General features: G+C 44.1%; 3 protein-coding genes across 3 annotated transcripts in view; 1 reads left to right on the top strand and 2 right to left on the bottom strand.

Moving 5' to 3' along the window:
* Positions 1 to 1,128, bottom strand: part of RGSL1 (regulator of G protein signaling like 1) — a 38,264-nt gene extending 37,136 nt beyond the window's left edge. The window contains exon 1 of the mRNA XM_087828188.1: positions 1,116 to 1,128. Coding sequence (XP_087684314.1) covers positions 1,116 to 1,128 — 13 coding nt within the window. The remainder of the gene's footprint in view (positions 1 to 1,115) is intronic.
* A 3,668-nt stretch (positions 1,129 to 4,796) lies between these two features.
* Positions 4,797 to 5,653, bottom strand: LOC107546293 (transmembrane epididymal protein 1-like). The gene has a single exon (XM_016224664.2). The coding sequence runs from the start codon at positions 5,651 to 5,653 to the stop codon at positions 4,880 to 4,882; it is 774 nt and encodes a 257-aa protein (XP_016080150.2). The 3' UTR covers positions 4,797 to 4,879.
* Positions 5,654 to 18,504: 12,851 nt separating this feature from the next.
* Positions 18,505 to 19,410, top strand: LOC107546291 (transmembrane epididymal protein 1-like). Its single transcript, XM_016224663.2, has one exon. The coding sequence runs from the start codon at positions 18,505 to 18,507 to the stop codon at positions 19,408 to 19,410; it is 906 nt and encodes a 301-aa protein (XP_016080149.1).
* The last annotated feature ends 1,303 nt before the right edge of the window (positions 19,411 to 20,713 follow it).

Genomic DNA, 20,713 nt, shown 5'->3' with positions numbered 1-20,713 from the left:
AGAAGCTATTAAAGGCTTTCAACACCCATGTTGCCTCCTGTTGACCAACCAAGACATTCTTTGTTACATATGCTCTGTACTCTCACTTCCAACCTCCATATCTTTGTTGGTGCATTCCCATTGCCTGAAATGTCCTATCAGCCCAAGTCTGCTTCACACATTTCTAGTCATCTATCAAGAACTGGTCCACGTAGCATCTTCGTGGTGAACCAAGCATGGTAGAATCTACTACAAAGGTAAAATTGATCGCCCCTGTCCTGCACTATCATGTACATCCCCCCATCATTACAATGAACAAGTCATTGCTTTCATCCATTCATGTATCTGTATTCCTCACTAGACTGAACACTATGAGAATAGGGACCTTGCCTCTCCATCTTTCTTCCCATAGGCATTTAAAAGGTTTGCACGATGTCTGAGTTCTATAAATGCTGAATGAATTGTTCTTTCAAGAGAAGATCTTCAATCTTTTGGACTTTTGTTTGTTTATCAGTCACAAAGCCTGGCATCAATTTGTTTAATGAGATTATTAAGACATTTGAGTACAGGAAAGTGGATTTTGGCAGAAATTTCCCAATTGATTGTTCCATAACTACACACACGGCTGGTGACAAGGGGCTTGACTATGACAGGGCTTGCTATTAACAGAACTGTCTTAATGGGGTTTAGTAATAAGGCTCTCCACAACTTCTCCTTACTCATCCTATGATTTCTTCATTCTTGTTTTTCCATTCTCACCTGTTCTGTCTCCAAACTTCCTAATAAATTGTGAAGGCTTTCAACACTCATCCTACACAATAATAATACTAATTTGGGAATAAAAGAAATCATTGGATAATCCTAAACCTCATACTAGCCTTCTACCTGGAAGAAATATGACACATGATGGCCTGATTCACATTTTACTTCCTCCCTCTTAGTTGCCTTAGTTGTCATATGAAGGGGGTCCTGGCCTATGCTCAAAGTGTGATGGCATAAGGTGGGGGGTGGAGGTGGGGAATAAGAGCCACATATGGTGTCCCCAAATGACTCAGATCTGTTAGTGAGTGGGAAGGTGAGCGATTTTCCTTATTTGGGGGTTCAAAGCCTCAGAGCCCTCCCTCTCAGAGACTCACCAGCATTGCTCATGTTGCCATGCTCTTCCTGCCGCTGTGATTGATTAGGGGCAGAATTAGCCCCATCAACAGAACCTGGCTCTTTGAGAATGCACAGTGACACCTGTTCTAAGGGGTTCTAGATTCTATAAGTCTTTATGTGACCCAATCTCCTGGATCCCCTTGAATGACTCAGACTCTTCCTATACTCAGGCCTTTGTGTGCATTGACAGGTTCTTTGTCATTGTTGTCCAATTATAGTTTAAGTCCTGAGTTTAAGTTCTATCTCTAACTTGACTTTATGCTTTGGGAAAGCAAGGATCTCTTCATTTATTTCTAATGTGTCTTTTGGATGTAATATCCTTCTAGAAATTTAACAGGTACTCAATGAATATGTAATGACTTGTCTCTCATATAAGCTGGAAAATTCAACCTGAGATCCAAGTTTTATTTACCATCCTTTCCCCTCCTTCCTAGATAGTTTCCTCTGGTTGGCTGTGGGTTACTTCACTTTCCATTGGCTTTGAAAAGGGAGACAATAAACATTAACTAAATGCCTTCCATGAAGAAGTTAGGCTTGGGGTTTATACTTTGTCTTCATTTAATTCTCAGCCCTGTAAAGTAGAGATTAATTCAAAAGCAAATTCTCAAACTTTCCATAAAACAATTTCATGTGCCTCTTGCTTGGCCACCCTTCCTAGGGGGCAGAAACTCAATATTTTTCTCTGAAACCACCGGGCAATGAAATCCTATCACTGGAACTGCAATGCCAAGTTAGGTGTCTGAGTCCAGGAACTTACAAGACCTCAGAATGCTTGCCTGAACTCCTCAAACAAACTCCTACTTATCCTTCAAAACCAAGATCAGAATTAAACTGACATTTCATCTATGCTACTGTACCAGATTCTTTATTTACACATTCACCAATTATTTATTGCATGCTTATTATGTGGTAAGCTAAAAAAGAGCATTTTGATGATTTTCATAAGATTGCTCAAAAGTAGCCATTTTAGCTGAATGGATATGTTGACACTGTTGTGTTTTTGAGATACACACATATGTATATATCTATGTATGTATAGATATCTATATATGTATTTATGTTTATAGATCTATAAATATAATCTGTATCTGTTGATTAAAACTGTATTTATTCATGTCCACACATCTAAGTTTAACAGGAAACAAAAAGGCCTTCATTATATTAATGGATTCTTAGATAACACTTGTTTCTGTATTTTTCTTCCCTCTTTCATTTCTATTAAATGGATAGTTCAATACCAAATGGAGAGCAAGTGCCTTTATGGGCTCATGTAAAGATAGTGCCCTCTGGTGGATGATGGTGAAGATGACACCTTTCTCTCCAAAGCCCTATTTGGTTTTTTTGGTTTTGTTCTTCCCCAAATTTATCTTCAGTTGGTTGTACATTTCAGTTTAGGATCACTGTCAACGTGCTCATACGTACTGTGCTATAGGAACACAGAAAGGCCCTTATCATCCAAACAGGAAGTCTGTCCATTCCACCATTATATCAGGTCCCATTAATAATCCTTCATGGCTCTGTAGGCCCCTGCTAATATTTATTATTTTACTTGAAAGATACATATTGTGAGACATAATATTTCTAAGCATTAATTTACTACAAAAATGAGCTCATCAGTATCTAACAGGACCTCAAAAGTCCTCAGAAATGGGATAGATTTGTCAACTAGTAGCTTTAGTATCTCTTCAACGTTTACCTTTCCACAGTGATAATATCTTGAAATATCAATACATGGGCTTTGTTTTTCTCTCCTTGTATATAACTTCCCCTAATTAGTGAAAGATATTGCCTCAAGATGAGGTCTGATTATAACAGCAAAAAAGTATCACTTTTTAGGTTAAAATATGCTCTTAATATCAAAAAGAGGAGGCCTGCCTGGCTGATGTCGCTCAGCGGTTGAGCAATGACCTAGGATCCAGGAGGTCGTGGTTCGATTTCCCATCAGGGTGCATGCCTGGGTTGCGGGCTCGATCCCCAATGGGGGGAGTGCAGGAGGCAGCTGATCAATGACTCTCTCACCATTGATGTTTCTATCTCTCTCTCTCCCTCTCCTTCCTCTCTCTGAAATCAATAAAACATATATGTATAAAAGAGAGATAAAATCTCAGTTTAAAAAAAATGAGGCCCAAACAAAGTAGGAAACAGAGTTTTACCATATTACTAGGAAAGAATATAGCAGATTCCCTGCCATCCCAACTTCAGGTCACTAGAGGAGGTTCAACTAGGCTATAGGAAGGAGAAGCTGCAAGGATGGGCAAGGCCTGGAAAGATCCCCAAGCTTGTGGGGGAGAAACAAGGAGATGGGACCAGAGGGATCAACCAGGAACACAGCAGAACCTACAGGGGAAATTGCTGAGCTCCACTGGTCGCCAAGACCAAGAAGAAGCGCAGAAGCTGAATGAAGGCTTGGAACTCCACAGGCCTGGAAGCCTGGAGAAATCTGGACTACCTTGCCAGGGTGGGAACCTGAGGAATATTTGACAGATGCTCCATCTCCTGGGGACAGCAAGGACAGAAGAAGAATGGTGACATAAAGACACTGTTTTGCAAGTCCCCAATAATTTAACTCTACTCTTCAGCACTCCAACCCTCCTTGACACTTAGCTATGGCATTATGTGACATAGCAAAGTGACTAGCTACCTTAAGCTAGTTACTTTGAATTTTATATTATCATTTATAAACCAACCTGATAGGGTAGTTGTAGGATTAAAGAGTATGTGAAATAAACAAGCCATTGGATTGTATTATACATGAAAACCAAAAAGAAGTGGGCCCAGTGAGTCTACTACTTGGAAATTGATTGAAGTGTGTACAGGGCAAAGGGCTGGTCTGCACAGATAGGAATATCTTACAGACTACATTTGGGAAAACAGACAGAGAAATCCTGGAAACAAATGAGCCCTTTGAGCCTCACTGGGTGCCGGGTGTTACTCGGTTCTGCTAGACCCTGCAGAGGACATTGACTCTAAGGATCATGGTGATGCTATCATGGTATCACATAGGTCCAAAAATCACCAAAATGTATACATTAAATATGTGTGGTTTTTAAAATATTAAGTATACTTCAACAAAGCTGAAAAAAAAGTATCTGACTTTCCTTTTGACAAATTATAAAGTAATCAAAACAAAGAACTCAGTAACAATTCTAAGAGTTCTGTATATTCAAAATGGCAGTTCCAATTTAGTATAAGTATTAAAGAGGCCCAGAAAGAGGAGGGCTGAGGGGATGGTTATTATGAGAGGCAAATTATTATGATGTAATACAGTATGTAAATTATTGTGATGTACTAAATGTGACTAGTTGGTATTCTATGTGGTGGGTGAGGGGCATTTATTCAGACCCAAAGGCGGGATTTAGTACATTTACTTTTACATTCTCCTGGAGCCGAGTGAGGAGTGCAGAGGGGAGCAGGGTGAGCAGACCACCTTGGCTGGAGCTGAGGAGAGTGAGGGGAGGTAGGGGAAATACTAAGGGAGCTGAGAGTGAAGGCCATAGTCACGTGCCTCTTGTGTGTCATTCACCTTCCCTCGGCACACTGCTCAGCAAATGAGACAGAGAGAAGCCAGAAGGCACGAAGGGGGCATGCCTGTCCTAGCAGAGTCTGCTGCATCGGGTGGGACCTCTGAAGGAAGGACGCCTGGTCCTCCTCTCTGCCAGCTCCACTTCCCTCAGTTTCTCAGCCAGGTGTTCCAGAACGTGCAGGTGACAGGAACCATTCTGGGTTCTCTCAGGTTCAGACATCAACAGATGTAACAATACCACCAAAAGGAGAAGCCATAGATCCAGATCATCAAAATGGCAATGAAAACCACATGCCAACAGAAGAAGGTGGTGACAAACAGAATGTCGTTTTTGTCATCGTCCATCCACTTATAGCCTGAGATTGGCTTGTACAGCATAAAGCCGAGCTGTATCAGCCAAGAGCCAACGATCATATACAGAAAGGCCTTCATCACCCAGAGCTGCAGCACGTTGGGAGCCCAGAGCTCCGCAATGACCACGAGCATCAGCAGGAAGATGGCCTGGGTGAGCAGGATGTGAGCCCGCAGCTCCACTCCATCTAGGTCCTGTATGTGAGACACCATCATGGGCGCAAGCAGAAACACGCTCAGGGCTTGGGCACCTTGCTCCAGAGCAGCACACCTCTGGGGCAGCAGGTTCTGGCTCACCACATCCACACACCCGCTCAGGAAGAAGGACATATACATAGTGAGGTGCTGCCATGGCTTGCGGTACAAAAAATTCTTCTGATGATACATGTTGGTGATAAGTACAAACTGTAGAGGAATGCTATGCAGCTCTTGGGCTACTAAAATGCAGGTGCTCAGTATCTTCACCAACCCAACATAGTATACTTGCTGCAGCTTGGCCCATCTCCCTTTGCTCCAAGGACGGCTTGGCAGACACTGAACGGGGCAGTTGCATATCAAGGCCCTGAAAGCGAGTCGTGCGTAATAAAGTCCATAGAAGAAGAAACACAGCCCTGGGTACAGATGACCCTCAAAGTTTCCCATAGAACTGAAGGCAGGTCAGACCAAAGGCAGAGGCGAGAGGCTCGGCAATGACCTACCTCCTTAGGCTGTAGAGTGTGGAGAGAGCTTCCTGAAGTCAACTTATATCCTCTATCCAGCTCACTGCATCCACATTCAGAAGGGAAATGGTTTTGGAGGAAACCCAAACTTATGGTGGGGTGGGTGTGATGGTTTCCGTCGGTCTTCTGCTCTGGTTCGTTGATAACTAACCAACCATTGCCAAACAATGATATAAGCATATTCTCCAGCACAATGCTTGGGCATCTGCCCTTCTCAGAGACTATGCTATGAGGCCCTCTTGCGCCTCCTCCCACTTGTCCTTGATGTCAATGCCACCTTCCTTACTTCCCTCCCAAATTCACAGAACGTGAGGAAGTGCTCAGAGGAAGCACGGAAAACACACACTGTACAGCACATCCCTTAAGAGGCCTCTCATATAACCTCATACAAACACTAAGTACAAATGGATTCCCCTGGGTATAAAGAGTCTTGAGAGCTGCAAGTAAACACACTTAGTGCCCAATTACTTGAGAATTGCCAAGAAAATACTCACTCCTGAGAAGCCCAGATTAAACATTGTTTCTAGGTATATCTATAGGATTTACATTTGAATCAGTGGATTTAGTAAAGTAGATTACCTGCACCAATATGGGGGGTTTCATCCAATCTGTTGAGGGCCTGAATAGAACAAAAGTCAGAGAAGGAAATTTGCCCCTTTTTTCCCACCTGTCTACTGAGCTGGGACATAGGACTTCTCCTGCCCTTGCACTGGGATTTATACCATCAGCACCCCTGGTTCTCCGGTCTTTAGACTCAGGCTGCAATGACACCAGCAGGTCTCCAGCTGGAGAGAACAGATGGTGGGACTTCTCTGTCTCCATAACCACATGAGCCACTTCCTCATAATAAATCTGCTTTACATAGATCTATTCGCTCTGTTCCTCTGCAGAACTCTGACTAATACAAACATGGAACCTCAAATATATAACGTTAACTGAAAGAAGAATGTCGAAGTTCAAAAACACAAAACTGAACGATGGGAACACATATGTGGAACTATAAATAAAGTTCAGACAAATAGTTACCTGGACACCATCTTTCTGCCCTCACCAGCCCACAGATTCACCCAGGAGTGTGGGGCGACATTTTTACAAAAGCAGAACCCAGCAATGTTTGCCAAGAAAGGCTGGCATGCAGGAGGAAAAGAGGGCAAGGGAGGGAGGAGGCTCAGAAAGGGATCAATAGGGCAGGAAGAAGGAAGGAAAGGTGGAGGGGAGAGAGATTGAGAAGGTTGAGAGAGAACACGGAGATCTCAGCAGAAAGAAGACAGAAGACAAAGAGGGTGAGAGCAGTGCAGGCCCTGAGATGGGAGAGGCAAGGAAAGGGGAAAGCAAAGGACCCAGATGAGTAAAAATTCCTCCTTGTCTGGGTCCCAGGAGGCGTTATCAGTCATTGATTGAGAAAATGAGGAGTCCGATCTGTGTTTGAGACCTAGTTTGCCATTTGCTAGGTGGATGTTTCAAGACGAGGTGCTTACCTCCTCTAAGACGCATTCTCCTCAGAGATAAGTGTGGAGTTGCGGGATTCCATAAAATGTATTTTAAAGCAGGTTATAAATATAAATTACTTAAGTTGGTCATCTTAGGGCTGGAGGAGACCATAGAGCCTATCTGAAACTGAAGTCCAGAGAGAAGTGAGTCACAGGATGTCATATGGTTAGTGGCTTAGTTGGTAGCAAAGCATATGCTGAGACAGTCACAAGCTGGCTGTCCACGAGAACTCCAGCTCAGCATGAGGCAAACGTGTGAGTGGGCCAAGGCTGTGAACCCCCTTCACAGCTGGCCCCTAGGCTGATGGGCCCCCGGACTGCAGGAGCACCCAGCTTTCTGGCCTGCCCACTGGCTGGATCTCGATCTGTCCCACTCTGCTCAATGCTTCAGTGGTAGTGAGAAGAGGCCAAATGAGGGTTCCCCAGAATTGGGAGACAAGCAGAGTCATCATCAAATAAAATAGTCTCTGCAGAAGTCTCCCACACTAAGAGATACTAGTTGCCACACACACGCCACCTGCCATTAAAATGCCCACTTCGATGTATCCTCAAGACTAGATGCTGCTGGAAAGAGCTGTGAGCAAATAAGTTATTTTGAAGCTGGGCTTCCTGGTGGAAGGATGTGTTGGCTGAAAGGGGAATGGCTGGTCTATATGGAGTCCAGAAACACAAACTTTATCTGTCTTTCTCCAGTGCTAACCAAGGAGAAAGACCATTGGGAGAAAATAAGTTCTCTATTATAGAATTGAAATCCTTTTGTAACAGGGACAATTTCTCAAGTTTTTCCTTTACCTGCTTTATTTTTCCCACACTTTCATTGGTCATCTGTGCTCTGAGTCAATGTTCTGAGCTGAGTTATCCCTAGCTCCTTTGATCCCAGGGAAAAGGGCGGGGGTGGAGCACTAGTTGGAGAGCATTGATGGCTGGTGGGGGGTTTCTCATTAGCATTCATGAGTAATTCAGTCACTGGAAAGACATGTCCTTTAACATTAATGAATAAATTGGCCTTCTGGTTTATGTATTAGTGCCAATCAGTCCTTCAGAACCCAAACAGGCTGATAAAATTGAGTTTCTGGATCTGTAAAGCTGAGGTCTTGGTCCAGCTCAGGATTTATCCTGCCTTCCTGTGAGCCCCAAGTCCTACACCACCTCACTTTCTGCTGTACCAGCTACAACAGTTTCCTAATACTGGTCAACAACTTGGGGGTGGGGAGCAGATGAGAGAAGGTAGGAGCATTCAGGTATGGAAAATGGTGTTATCAAAGTTGTGAATGTGGTGTATGGGGTAGGTGAGGGTGAGGGTAGGCCATGTGCAGAGCCAGCCTAGCCTAGAACAGACTGGAAGAAAATCTTTCAAGAACTTCCAAATCTCACCCTGAGATGGACAGTGCCATTCAGCCCATAGGTGCTATGCCCTCCTTTGCATTGACCTAGATGGTACCCTTTTACCAGCCCTCCACACTAGATACTAATCAGTGCTTGGACAGGGAGAGGCCTCTTCCCAGCACCTGGCCCTTAGTGACCCTTCAGGGATGATGTTTACAGTCAACAAAGGGTGCAGAGTTTCAGATCGCATGCCAGGCCACCTGGTCCCTGGCAGTAACTCTGCAGAGTGACCTCGGCAAGAAGTGGATGCACAGATTCCCACAAATTCCCATGGATTCCCCAAAGCCCAACTTCTGGGAAGAGGGGTTTTCCCCTTACCCAGGTTGTAAGGGAAGATGACTCTGGAGAAAGTCAAGAAAGTAATGACAAATAAAGGAAAGTGATTGACACAGGAGTCTGAGGCTGTGTTCCAGGCCTGGCCTGGCCTCTAGCTGTGTGACCATGAGGCAGTCTCTGGGCCTCAGCTGTGGAATGAAGAAGATGGACCACATGGCCCACAGGTCCTTTCCAGCCCTGACAGCCTGGGATTCTGGAGACTTCCAGTTTTAGAAAGGTCTGCCATTTTTTCCCCCTTTCAAACTACTTAGATTAAATTATCTTGGAATTCACTTTCAGTGGCAAAATAAAACTTATTCTTGGGGATACAGTCTCCACCCAACTCATAAGGACACCTGGGTTAGACTGTCCATCAGAGTTACATTTATGGTAGGAATATATATAAAACGAAGTAGATATTAAATATCTACTATGCATTTTTCTTGACAACTGAGTTGAGCACCAAAGAAGCAGAAGCTTGGGTTCTGGCCAAAAATGTTCTCATGTATATTTGGAGAAACATGACATACATAAGTAAAGAAGAAAGCTGTATATAATTCCATATTAAAGTGTCCTATTAATGATAATTGTTAACATTTCACAGTGCTAAACCCTTTATAGGAATGTGTCATTTATTCTACACAAATCTATCAGGTAATAAATCACTTCGGATGTTTTTGGCTACAAAGAGAAAACTCTGATTCCACTGGCTTAAACAGTAAGAAATTTATTCTCTAACTTAACGAGAACTCCAGAGCTAGTGCAGCCCTAGAGCTGGCTGTACAGTGGCTGAATGAAGTCATCGAGGATCCAGGTTATTTGCAGTTTTTCTCTTTGCCTTTCTCATTAGCCTTGTCCTCAGATTGGCATCCGTCACGGTTTTGAGATACTGCCACAGTTCCAGATACTACATTCCTTACAGAATGTCCAGGGGCAGAAAAGAGAGCTTTGTTTTATATATATAATATATATAAGCTCAGCCTGCTTCGGTCCCTGCAACCCTGGCTGGTGGCCAGACCCACCCCCTCTGATACACAGGAGAGGGAGGGTAACTAGCAAAACAAAGCGCAGGGTTCTTTAGGGAGAAAGAAGAGGCAGGTGGCTGTTAAGAAGGCAAACAATTATTTCCATTTTACAGTTTAAAAAACGGAGGTTTCCGGAATGTAAGTAACTTGCTCAAGGTCACATAGCTTGGCAGAGTTTGTATTCAAAACAGAGCCCATGGCCTGGGGCACATTCCAAGGCAGATCAAAGTCACTTGCTCCCTGCAGCCTCTCCTCCCTTCCTGACCCCCGCCCCAAGCAGTTTCTCCCTGGGGTCAGAGACTTCTTTCCCTCCACATCTGTTAGCTGCTCTCCCGCCTCCTCCAGGGCATGGGCTAGGTTTTATCCATCTTTTTATTTCTCTTTCCCCCCACCCTAACGCCACGCTTGCTTGCTTTTACGATAAACCTCCATCTCCTGTCCTCATTCGCCTGGCGCTTCCTCCTAGGTATAAAGCATATTTTCTTTCTTTCACCGCCTTCTTGGCCTCACGACTGCCCAGAACTCAGCTGCAGTACCAGGAAATATTCAGAATAAGTAATTCAGACTTTGGACCCTGACAGCCCAGCGTTTCATTCCAGCTTTGCCGCTTAAGAGCCATGTGACTTCAGTCAAATGACTGAATCTATATAAGCCTTTGTCTCCTTACCCATAAAATGAGGAAATCCACCACACACGGGGATGGTGAGAACTGAGTGCAATGGAGTTTAGCACAGCCTTCAATAAGTGGGGTTATTGTTTTTAATTAATGAAATAAAGTGAAATAATGTAATAAAAATGAAAGCTCACATTTTCACAGTTTCCCAAGCTGTCTCTACATTATCTCGTCCGACCTTCACAACAGCCATGTCAGGCAAAGGAGGCTCCCTCCCTGTGACGGCTGGGGAAACTGAGTCTGAGCGAGGTAAAGAGCCTTGTCTCTTTAGATTCCTCTATTACACTCTGTAGTACATTCTTGGGGGTGCTACTCTCTCACCAGTGTGTCCGCTGACCCTGCTTGTGTGGATTGTCCCTGATATGGGTTGAATTGTGCTCCCCATTCCATATGTTGAAGTCCTAACCTCCAGTGCCTCAGAATGTGACCTTATTTGAAACAGGAGCATTATCGATGTAATTATCTAAGTTAAGATAAGGTCACAGTGGGTGAAGTAGGGTGGGCTCATAATCCAATATGACTGATGTCCTAAAAAGAGGAAATCTGGGCACAGACATAGGGAGAACACCACGTGAAGATGAAGGCAGAGATTTGTGATGCTTCTGGAAGCCAAGGAATGCCAAGGATTTATAGCCAACCAACCACCAGAAGTTTGGAGAGAGGCATAGAACAGACTCCCTTACAGCCTCAGAAGGAACCACCCTGACCCCCTGATCTCAGACTCCTCGCCCCCAGAACTGTCAGACAATAAATTTCTGCTCAAGCCACTCATAAAGGAGACAGACATGACAGAGAGCTCTTGCTGTTGATAAAACAATGATGCCCCTCTCCTCTAGCTTCCGAGGGGGGGTGATGGTCCATCTCTGGTGCTGCAGCCCAAGGGATGCAGCCTAGTCCCTGTTCTAGCCAGCAGGGGCTTCAGGAGGCCACTCTAAGCTACCACCACAGTCACTCTCGGCAACTTCAGACACGTCCCCCTTGCATGGGCCCCAGGACCGTATCTCAGACTCCTGATGTCCCCTCTGAGGTCCTGCTCAGAGGAGTGGTTGCATCTACTTCCAGCCAAACCCCAAGTCTCATGCTTGTCTCAACCCCTGGGATTTCCTCCAAGGCCGGGTTGCTGCTGGCTCTTTAGTTTCCTACAGAAAGGGTCCAACCTGACCCCTTCTGCTTCAATAGTTTGTGCACCACCAGGCAGGGTCTGCATTTTCAGAACATAGCTGTCCACCCTCCTGAGAGATAAGGCAGATCCAAACTTCTGGAACAAAAGGCCTATTGGCCACCCTGGCAGTGTAATTAGGACAATACCTTTCATTCCTGGTCAGACCCTCCCCCATCCTGGGCCATGTTGAATTTCTACGACTGCCCATGTGTGTCTGGCTCAGAATCTTTTCCATGCTGAAGTAGGGCAAGCAAGGCCCTGACACCCATGGAAACATACCTGGTGTCTCCATCATTCAGCCAGCAGTTGATAACCTAATAGAAGTCTACAGTTTTGAGTAAAAATGGGGCCCAAAGTCACTGGTTAACAAACATTTTCATTGCCTACTCATTCCCTCCAGCTACACACCCTCCTAACTGCTCTGTGTAAATAGCCCCAGGATCAAAAGATATTGAGACATAATCTAATAATGGAAAGAATTCAGAAATGGCAATCTCCAGTTAGAGCTTTCCTTATAAACTGGAACACGTGACCAAAATAGGATTGCCAAAGAGTGGACTATAATCTGGGGCTAAGGGGGCTTAGCTAGCTGAACTGTCAAGTTCTTGCCAGAATGTACAGCTGCTTCTCTCCCATAGTTCTCCATTTACCTAGCATTTATCGACTAGCCAGAACTGGATGGCATTTAAAGAAATGAATGGCAGTAAAAGACATCCTTCTCATGCAACAAACTCTGTAGCCAGGGAATCCTCACAATAAGCATCATCCCCATTTGATGGATAAGTAATCAAGGTTCGGGGACTTGTCAAAGGTCACATAGCCTGGAGGTGAAAGATTGGAATTTAAATGCAGTCCCAAAGCCTGGTACTTGCCCTCTCAGACCCATACTCACTACTCATTCTCCTGGGTAGCCAGACTGGTCAGAATCTCAGTACCATATGTGACCAGATGAATCACCCTAACTCTAAATACCCAGCCAAGTGACCATTTGTCACCCTCATTTGTGGAAACGAAAGAGGGGTTGTTAAGACTTACAGGTCCCTGCCTGAGTTAGGAGAGCTTGCTCTTAATAGCCAGCTAGGAGAGCCATGCCTGGATTTCTGCAGAAAGCCTGTTTTCAAGCCAGCATCCAATGCATAGGCTCAGGAGGACCCCCTCCTCCCTGCCCTTCCTTAAGCCCCTAATATGAGTTCCAATTTCCTATTAATCTTTATCCCCAGAATTTTATTCCCAGGATTATCCTCACTCAGGGAAGAAACTGAAGGTTGGAGTTAGTATAAAAACATGTGTTTCTCATTAGATTGTCTGGAGCACGAGTTATAACCTGCCTAACTTCAACCCTTGAAATAGAAACACAGTACGTCGTCTGAAAAAGAAATTAATGCTATATTCCCATTATGTCCCTGATGGCTCAAGATCTCTGGCTCCCTACTGATTCATCAGACCCAAAATAAATGCCACAGTCTGGCACTCAAGGTCTTCTGTCAGCCTTGTTGCCAGCTGTCTCTATTCAAGTCTGGTTGCTCCCCCAAAAGTTCTGGGACTTGGCAGGCAGGCCGCCCCTCCCCCAACACCTCCCCATCTTGGTGCCTTGGCTCATGCCTGAAACACGCTCTCACCCCTATGCTCCTCCTCTAACGCCGTCATTTAGGACTCAAAAGAAAAGATGCCAATAAGCCCTTCCTGAGCAGTCTCTAGGCCTCTATTTCTTTTTGTTAGCACGTATTCAGTAGACAGACATGTACTGAGCACCCCCATAAGTCATCAAGCCCTTCTTCGACCAACATCTACTGAGCCTTTTTTATGTGCTTGGCTCTGTGCTAAGTGTTTCGCATACCACCCTAGCGCTCTGCTTCCCTTTATTAGAAATCTCAAAAAAGTTGTTTATACTCCTGTCTCAACTCCTGTCCTCTCACCCTCTTTTGAGTCAACTGAGGTCACCTCCATGTTGACAATGCCACTCCTCCAGATGGCCACGTTCGACCCCTCCTCTCAGCCCCCTTAGACTCCTTCACTCCTCGAGAGGTTCCCCTGGGGGAAGAACCTTTGGAGAGGCTCTGTCCTGCTGCCTTCCACAGGGTTCATACGCAGACCCTGGACACAACAGCCATTGTCTCCTTCGGTGGGCCTGCACCTCCCTCTAATGGGGCCGCCTCTCCCACTCTGCACCAGGCAGGTGCGGCCCCATGAATGCCTCTTGCTGCTGGACTCCCAGGGGAGAGCCAGACACAGCCTCTCCATCCCTCCAGAGAACATGTGTCCTGCTTTCCACATAGCACCCTTGAAGCCCGTCTCACCTGGCTCGAGGTGAGGGGAGTGCACCTTCATGCCTCCCATAAGCCAGTGGGGATGGAGAACAGAGAGCACACAGGTACTGACAAGTCTCTTCAAAGAAATCCTCAGTTTCCAATCTCTTGTCAACTGCAACTTCTCCATGGGCTAGAGCTGGGTGATGAACCAAGCACAACTCCAGGCCTTCCCTTTGGAAGTCTTACACAGAAGTTCCAGCCCCCACCCCACCACCACCTTGGAATGACACAGGGGTTTGCCACCAACCCTTTTACTACTAGCCGTTGAAGCCTCTGCTGCTACTCAGAGAGCAAAGGATGAGTTACAGTTAAGATCCTGTTACAAACATTTGTTGAATTGAATACCAAAAATGAAAAATGACAATATATGGCCCCAAATGAGGTACACCACTCTTGAGACAAGTCCAGAAGACCAACTCTGTTAAGAAAAAAAACCTATTTGATGAATTCTTAAGCTCCTGAGATCTTAAACTTTCTTGGCAAGTTTCTTCTTCAACCAGAAAACTGATGACGAAGCTAAGATTCTGTCCATGGCTGAGTATTGCTAGAGTCCATACTACTAACCACCTCACCCTGTTGTTTCTTAGGACACCTCGAAATATCCTAGTCTTTCTTAGCAGGAAGAAGACACACTGACCACTAACAGCTGTGTTAGATGGTGCTGCTCTGAATGAGGTAACAGTGATTTTTATTAACTTTCAGATATAAAAATTAACTTACTTGAGGAACAAAAGAATAGATGTTGTCACATAAACTATTGGAGCTATGAGAACCCGAGGACAGCTTAGCTTATGTGACATGCCTATGTGGATGTCAAGGTGCCAAGATTTAGCAGGATTGCTTGTAAAGTTTTACAAAGCTAGAGCCATAGGGGTAAGAAAAGCTGGAGAACACAGAAACACAGTAATGGGTCACCAACCTTAAGTTCCCATAACCTTCAATTCTAATGGACATTTCTTTGTTTCAGTGGAAATTTTAATTCTAGTAAATTTATAAAAGAAAGCAGATATTATAGTGCTAATATCATGCAAAAGAAAGCTAAAGATAAGAATCATTAACAATGAACAGGGACAAATATATTTTCTTCTTTCTATTATATTCAATTCATCAAGAAGATAAAACAATTATAAATTTTAATGCATTAACACAGTGGCATCTATCTGTGTAGAATAAAAGCTAATAGAAATAAAAAGAGAAATAAATATCAGAGTCATAGTCAAAGAACATAAGACACCCACCTCAGAAATCATCATATTATATAAACATTAATAGGAATGTAGAATATTTGAATACTTCTCATGGAACATTTATGAAGAAAAGCACTATGTTTTTTAAAAAACAGAAAAAAATACCAACATAAAAAGGATAATAAAAGAAAAAAGAATAAAATTTATTTGGAAATTAACAGATGTTCTAGATAATTTTGGAGATAAAAAGAAAAGTAAAAACAGAAGTGGAAAAATTATTCAAAAGTGAATGATAACGAATGATAATGAAAGCACTCTATGCATCAAAACCTGAGGAGGCAGACGGAGCAGACTTGGATGAAGGACGACTCCTTGCCATTCCCTGAGCTTCCAGACTCCTTACTCTAGAGCTGCCCCATCCGATGCAATGGCCACTGTCTCCATGGCTGGTTAAATTTAAATTTGTTAAAATTAAGAATTCAGTTTCCTACTTGCACTGCCCATATTTCAAATGCTCAGTAGCCACAAGTGGCCAGAAGTTTCTGTATTGGACAGCACAAATTATACAAAATTCCCATCTTTGCAGAAAGTTCTGTTTGACAGTGCTAATCCAGACTTTGCCAGGGAAATTCCAGTGGGTCAACTTCATTGACTATAGACTGCACCGGGTCCAGGTTTCAATGGACCAACCTTGTAGACTATTTACACCATCCCCAGATGCTCAAGCCAAATACAAAGCCTAGAATCTCAGGGAGGTAAACTCAAATTGATAAATGGGGCTCAATCAACTCTTCCACTTCACTTTAGTGGTAAAACACTTTTTGAATTTATTCACATCCATTCTCCCCACATTCTTGCCGATACTGATTGGTGAGGTCTTGCAATTCTTTTGGTGTATCGATTTCCCTTCCCGCCTCAGGTCTTGTACATCCTTGCCTGGGCTATTATTGGGATCTACTCTTGCTATGAACATGGAAGTAATAAGGGTGGTGGGAGTGAGCCCTACAAAGACTGGTGTCCCCAGGTAACAGAGCTCTCCCAGGTGCAATCATTGAAAGGTATTTCTACAGAGGAAGACTTTATCTCTCAGCTGAGAGGAGAGGTTTTTTTCTTCTATCAGAAAAGGAGGTTCTATAGAATTGGGGAGTTCAGAGTTCTCAGCCTCACCTGTTTCCCTGTCCTGTGGTCAAGCTGAGATTTCCTTAGGAAACAGCTTCCCAGGAACTCAGTGCCCACAGACTCAGGACTGTCTGCCAGTTCTGCTAATCATTCACCCCCTTTGGCTTCCTTCTTGGCTACTTGTGGGCAGTGTCTGGCTTGGGATGGGCGATTCTTATCTTCAAAGTCGAGATCAGGATGTTCATGTTTCAATGAACATGTAGTGTTGGTGTGTGGCCAAGGAGGGGGCCTGAGCATCCCAGATGGGACCTTAAGTGGGGCTACTTGTCCTCATTCAGGCCACTTTTGACTGTTGGGTCATCACTGTTGGGTCAGTGCTGCTGTTTTCTCTCCTCTTCTGGCCACTGGCTCACAGATGCCAGGAATGGTCAAGTGGAGACAAATGTGGCGGTCAGGAAGTGAATGCTATCTGCTTGTCCCTCAATGTCCACTATGTCCCTTAGACCCACAGCTATGATGTTTGGAAATAACACTACTAGTGACCCAAAACAGCCACTTCTGACACCTTCAGTTCATTCTAGGTAGAACTGGGCTACTCAGAAACATGTAGGGGTTCTTCGTGATGATAAATAGTTAGCAGAGCAATGGACTTTGCTGCACAGAGGGCCATGTCTCCTCAGAGCAGCTCAGTGATTTCCGAGAACAAAGACAAGAACCAAAGAGAAGAGCAGAGCTTTCTGCTCCATGGTCTACTCCACCACAGGGTCGTACTCGCAGCTTCCCACTATAACTCCTCTCCCTAAGCATTCAACTCATTGAAGTTTTCTGGATGTTCTAGCTAAAAAGGGAAAAATTGGGGCTAACAAAGTCACTCCTTTCTATGCAATAGCCCCACGTTTTCTTCTCTTCCTCCTGCTCCACCCACTCTTCTCCTCCTCCTCCTCCCTTCACTCCTCTCTTTAGAGAACAACACAGATGCCAAAGCTCTTCCTTTTCTGTAACAGAGAAATCGAAACTCAACTAATCAGGGGGGAATTTGGACTGGAATCCTGGTCTCTCAATTGCCAGCCATTATTTTTTTCATTTCACAACCATGCCTTCCTAAAGCTGAGGTTCTACAGCAGAATGTTCACAGTGACTATCGTCAGGCTTGGAATTGCAGGTGCTTGTTTTTCTCTAATTTTTTGCTTATGAATTTTTCCAAATGTTTCTGCAAAGGCAATGTATTAATTTTTCAGTAGTCATCTAGTGCTTAGAACACTTTCTACAATGGCAAATGATAATTTAAGAGAAAATAACGCTGATGAGCTAATTCACATTAAATACAAGTAGATCAATAAATGTACTTGTCTCAATATCTCTATATTTTAATAAGAAATTACACTTTAACATCCCAAAATTGATCCCAAAGGTGGCTTTTCAGGTCCAACTATTGTCCAGTGGAGATAGATTTGGAGGCAGGTGAGGGGCTTTCCTGGTGGTTCCCCAAATCTGTTACAGAAGAATGAAGAGGTCAGGTAAGGCTTAATATGTATATGTGTGAGCTCACCTCCAAATGTTTATAAACTTTTCTGTTCAGAAACAATATATTGGCTTACAATATATGAACAAAGATATCAGTGAGGAGTCTTAACAGATGTATAAATATTTATAGGGAACCCAGGCTTTATCTGGATAATCTCCATGTTCACACACCTCTCCACTGCTCCTCTAAGCACTGGAGCAGAGCAGAGAAAACTAAGCCATGGGAGAGAAGGACAACTACGACCAAAGACATCTCAAATGCCCAAACACGGAGCTCATGAGAACACACATTCTCACAGGTACACACCAGGAAATATTCATCTTCCTTCTTTGACAGAAGTCAGTTAGTTCCCAGTGTACTAGAATGGAATGTAGTAATGAGACCCACCTCACCAAAAGTGTAGGCTTCTGTCCAGAACTTTCCATTCTGCCTGGGAGCAGTGGGCAGAGAGAGATAATAAAAGTAGGGAGAAGTTAGCTCTTTATATGCAGCCCAAAACTTGAGGGGGTCCTCAAGAGAGAGGACAGAGAAGTTCTGAATTCTCTTCTTCACTCCTTAGTCAGAAAGATCATTGGGAACTTTCATGGGAAAGTTCAATGGTCATTTATACCCAGGGCTATATCTTTTCTCTTATGGACTGTATCAGGCAACAGTGGTCTTTAAGGCCATGATAGTCAATGATTCTCTCCTGTATCCTTCATGTTCTCCAAGAAATAAGGGAATATGGGCCAGGTTGTGGGAAATATCCTACCAAAGTTTGTTGAAAATAGTGACGGGTTCCATCTTAACGCTTTATGTGGTCTTCTGTCTTGATGATGGGATGGTGCTGATGAACAGGGAAATACCACCAAGATTTATGTACCCCAAAGAGTGGCAACACCTCACCATGTTCATCCTCCTCACCCTCAGTGGCTGCGTAGATGTCACGAGCAAGAACTTGCTGCCTCAGAGGTGTGTGCTCCTAGAAAAAGGTACCCTGACCCTGACCTTCTATGTGCTCTTGCTGCTGTTGGTGTCACATGTTCAAGATTCAACAGGGGTGGAGCTGCAGGTTCATTCTCTACTCATCTTGGTGGTGGTCCTGCTGGTGCTGGTGTTGACCATGGAGCTGTGGGCTCCCAGAGTGTTTCACCTCTCATTGATGGAGATCTTTCTGTTTCTGATGATGGGCTCCTGGCTGATGCAGGCAGGTTTTATTCTGTACAAACCAGTCACCGGCTATCCATGGCAGGATGATGACATCAGTGACATCATGTTCGTCACCACCTTCTTCTGCTGGCATGCGATGATCAATGCTTTGTGCCTGTTGGGAATCTATGGAGTGTCTTCCTTTTGGCATCATTGTTACAGTCCCAGCTTGAAGCTAACAGGATGCAAAGAAGCACCATATTACGGGAGCACTGAAGGACTCATGCACAAATTACTGCTGGAAGTGGAGCAGCCGGAGAAAGATGACCAAGCTCTTCTCCTTCCAGAGAGCTCACCCTGAGACAGGGCCTAGGATGCCTGGCACACTGTCCACCCCTTCTTCCTCCTTGTAGGTTCTCTCAGACATGAGCGTTGTAGCCTCTTTGGTCCCCAGTGAAGGTAATGGCCGTGATAGAGAGCAGTTGGTCTCCATCTGCTGGTACATCTCCTGTCCTTGAACCTCTAATTGCTGAGGAAATGAGAGGGGGCTGAGAAAGGGATGCTGATGGGATTCGTGAGGTGGGGGAAAGAGGACCAGGGAACTAGATAAATGTGCAAGAAAAGCCATGGGAGTTACAGAATGCAACCCAAGATTGGCCTCTGAATGGAGGAAAACGGAGTCCAGCAGTCATGCTGTCACCAGCTGCTTCTCTGGGCTTTTATTCGAGGAATAAAGACTTCTTTCTCATAAATCAAAACTGCAGTAGTAGGTGTTTCTGTTTGCCAGCTAAAGTGACACTATCTTGTAGAAACAGATATCATCTAATTCACTTCTCCCACCTGGATGCAGTTAAGAAGAATCTCATCTATACATTTTTAAAATTTGGGTAGATAAGCATTGTTTCACATTTTGCAGTAAGAATTAGTACTTTCATATCACAGTTTTTCAAGTTCCTGTAGACCAAATTTCCATTAAATGCTACCACGTTTCTTATTCTTGACTTCCAATCCAGCCAAAGCAAGGGCTTAGCTACTTGTTTAACTACCACCAGCCCCACCAGCAATTTCCGAGGCCCTAATTTACTCTATCCTACACTTGTGCCTGTGCCAGAGACATTGTACAGCTTGGAAAAAGCCATCACCAGTCACATATTTACTATAGTGTTGTTTTATACCTGGCATTAAATCTTAAACTACTACCACCAACAATGCTTTCTCCAGAAAATTCTCATATGCTCTTTTGATCTGAACTCATCAGCACCTCATATAAATCTGCCTTGTTATTTCTGCCATGCTGCCGACACATTCTTTGTCCTGTTTCTCACATTGTCTCTCATGGGGAGGTTTTGCCTTACCCACTAAAGGCAGTCTCCTTAAGAGCAGAAATCTGTCATATCCTACTCACCTCATTTGCTCTGCATGTTCCAGAGGACTATAATGCTGCCCTCTACACTTAAGGATTAAATTGCTTTAACCAACTCTCATAATACATTATAAATATTCAATAATTAAAGCTTTGGTATAGGAGCAAGCAAGTACCATTGGCCCGTAAACCAACATAGTGTAATAGGCAGTCCAGAAACAGAAATATCGTGTGAGGATTAAATACATGTTAAGAAAGGGCTCCTCAATTAATGTGAGGAATAACTGGCTTTCCATTTGGG

Source organism: Miniopterus natalensis, chromosome 19, assembly GCF_054644295.1.
Source record: "Miniopterus natalensis isolate mMinNat1 chromosome 19, mMinNat1.hap1, whole genome shotgun sequence".
NCBI classification, from domain to species: domain Eukaryota; kingdom Metazoa; phylum Chordata; class Mammalia; order Chiroptera; family Miniopteridae; genus Miniopterus; species Miniopterus natalensis.
This window is presented reverse-complemented; position numbering and strand designations above follow the sequence as displayed.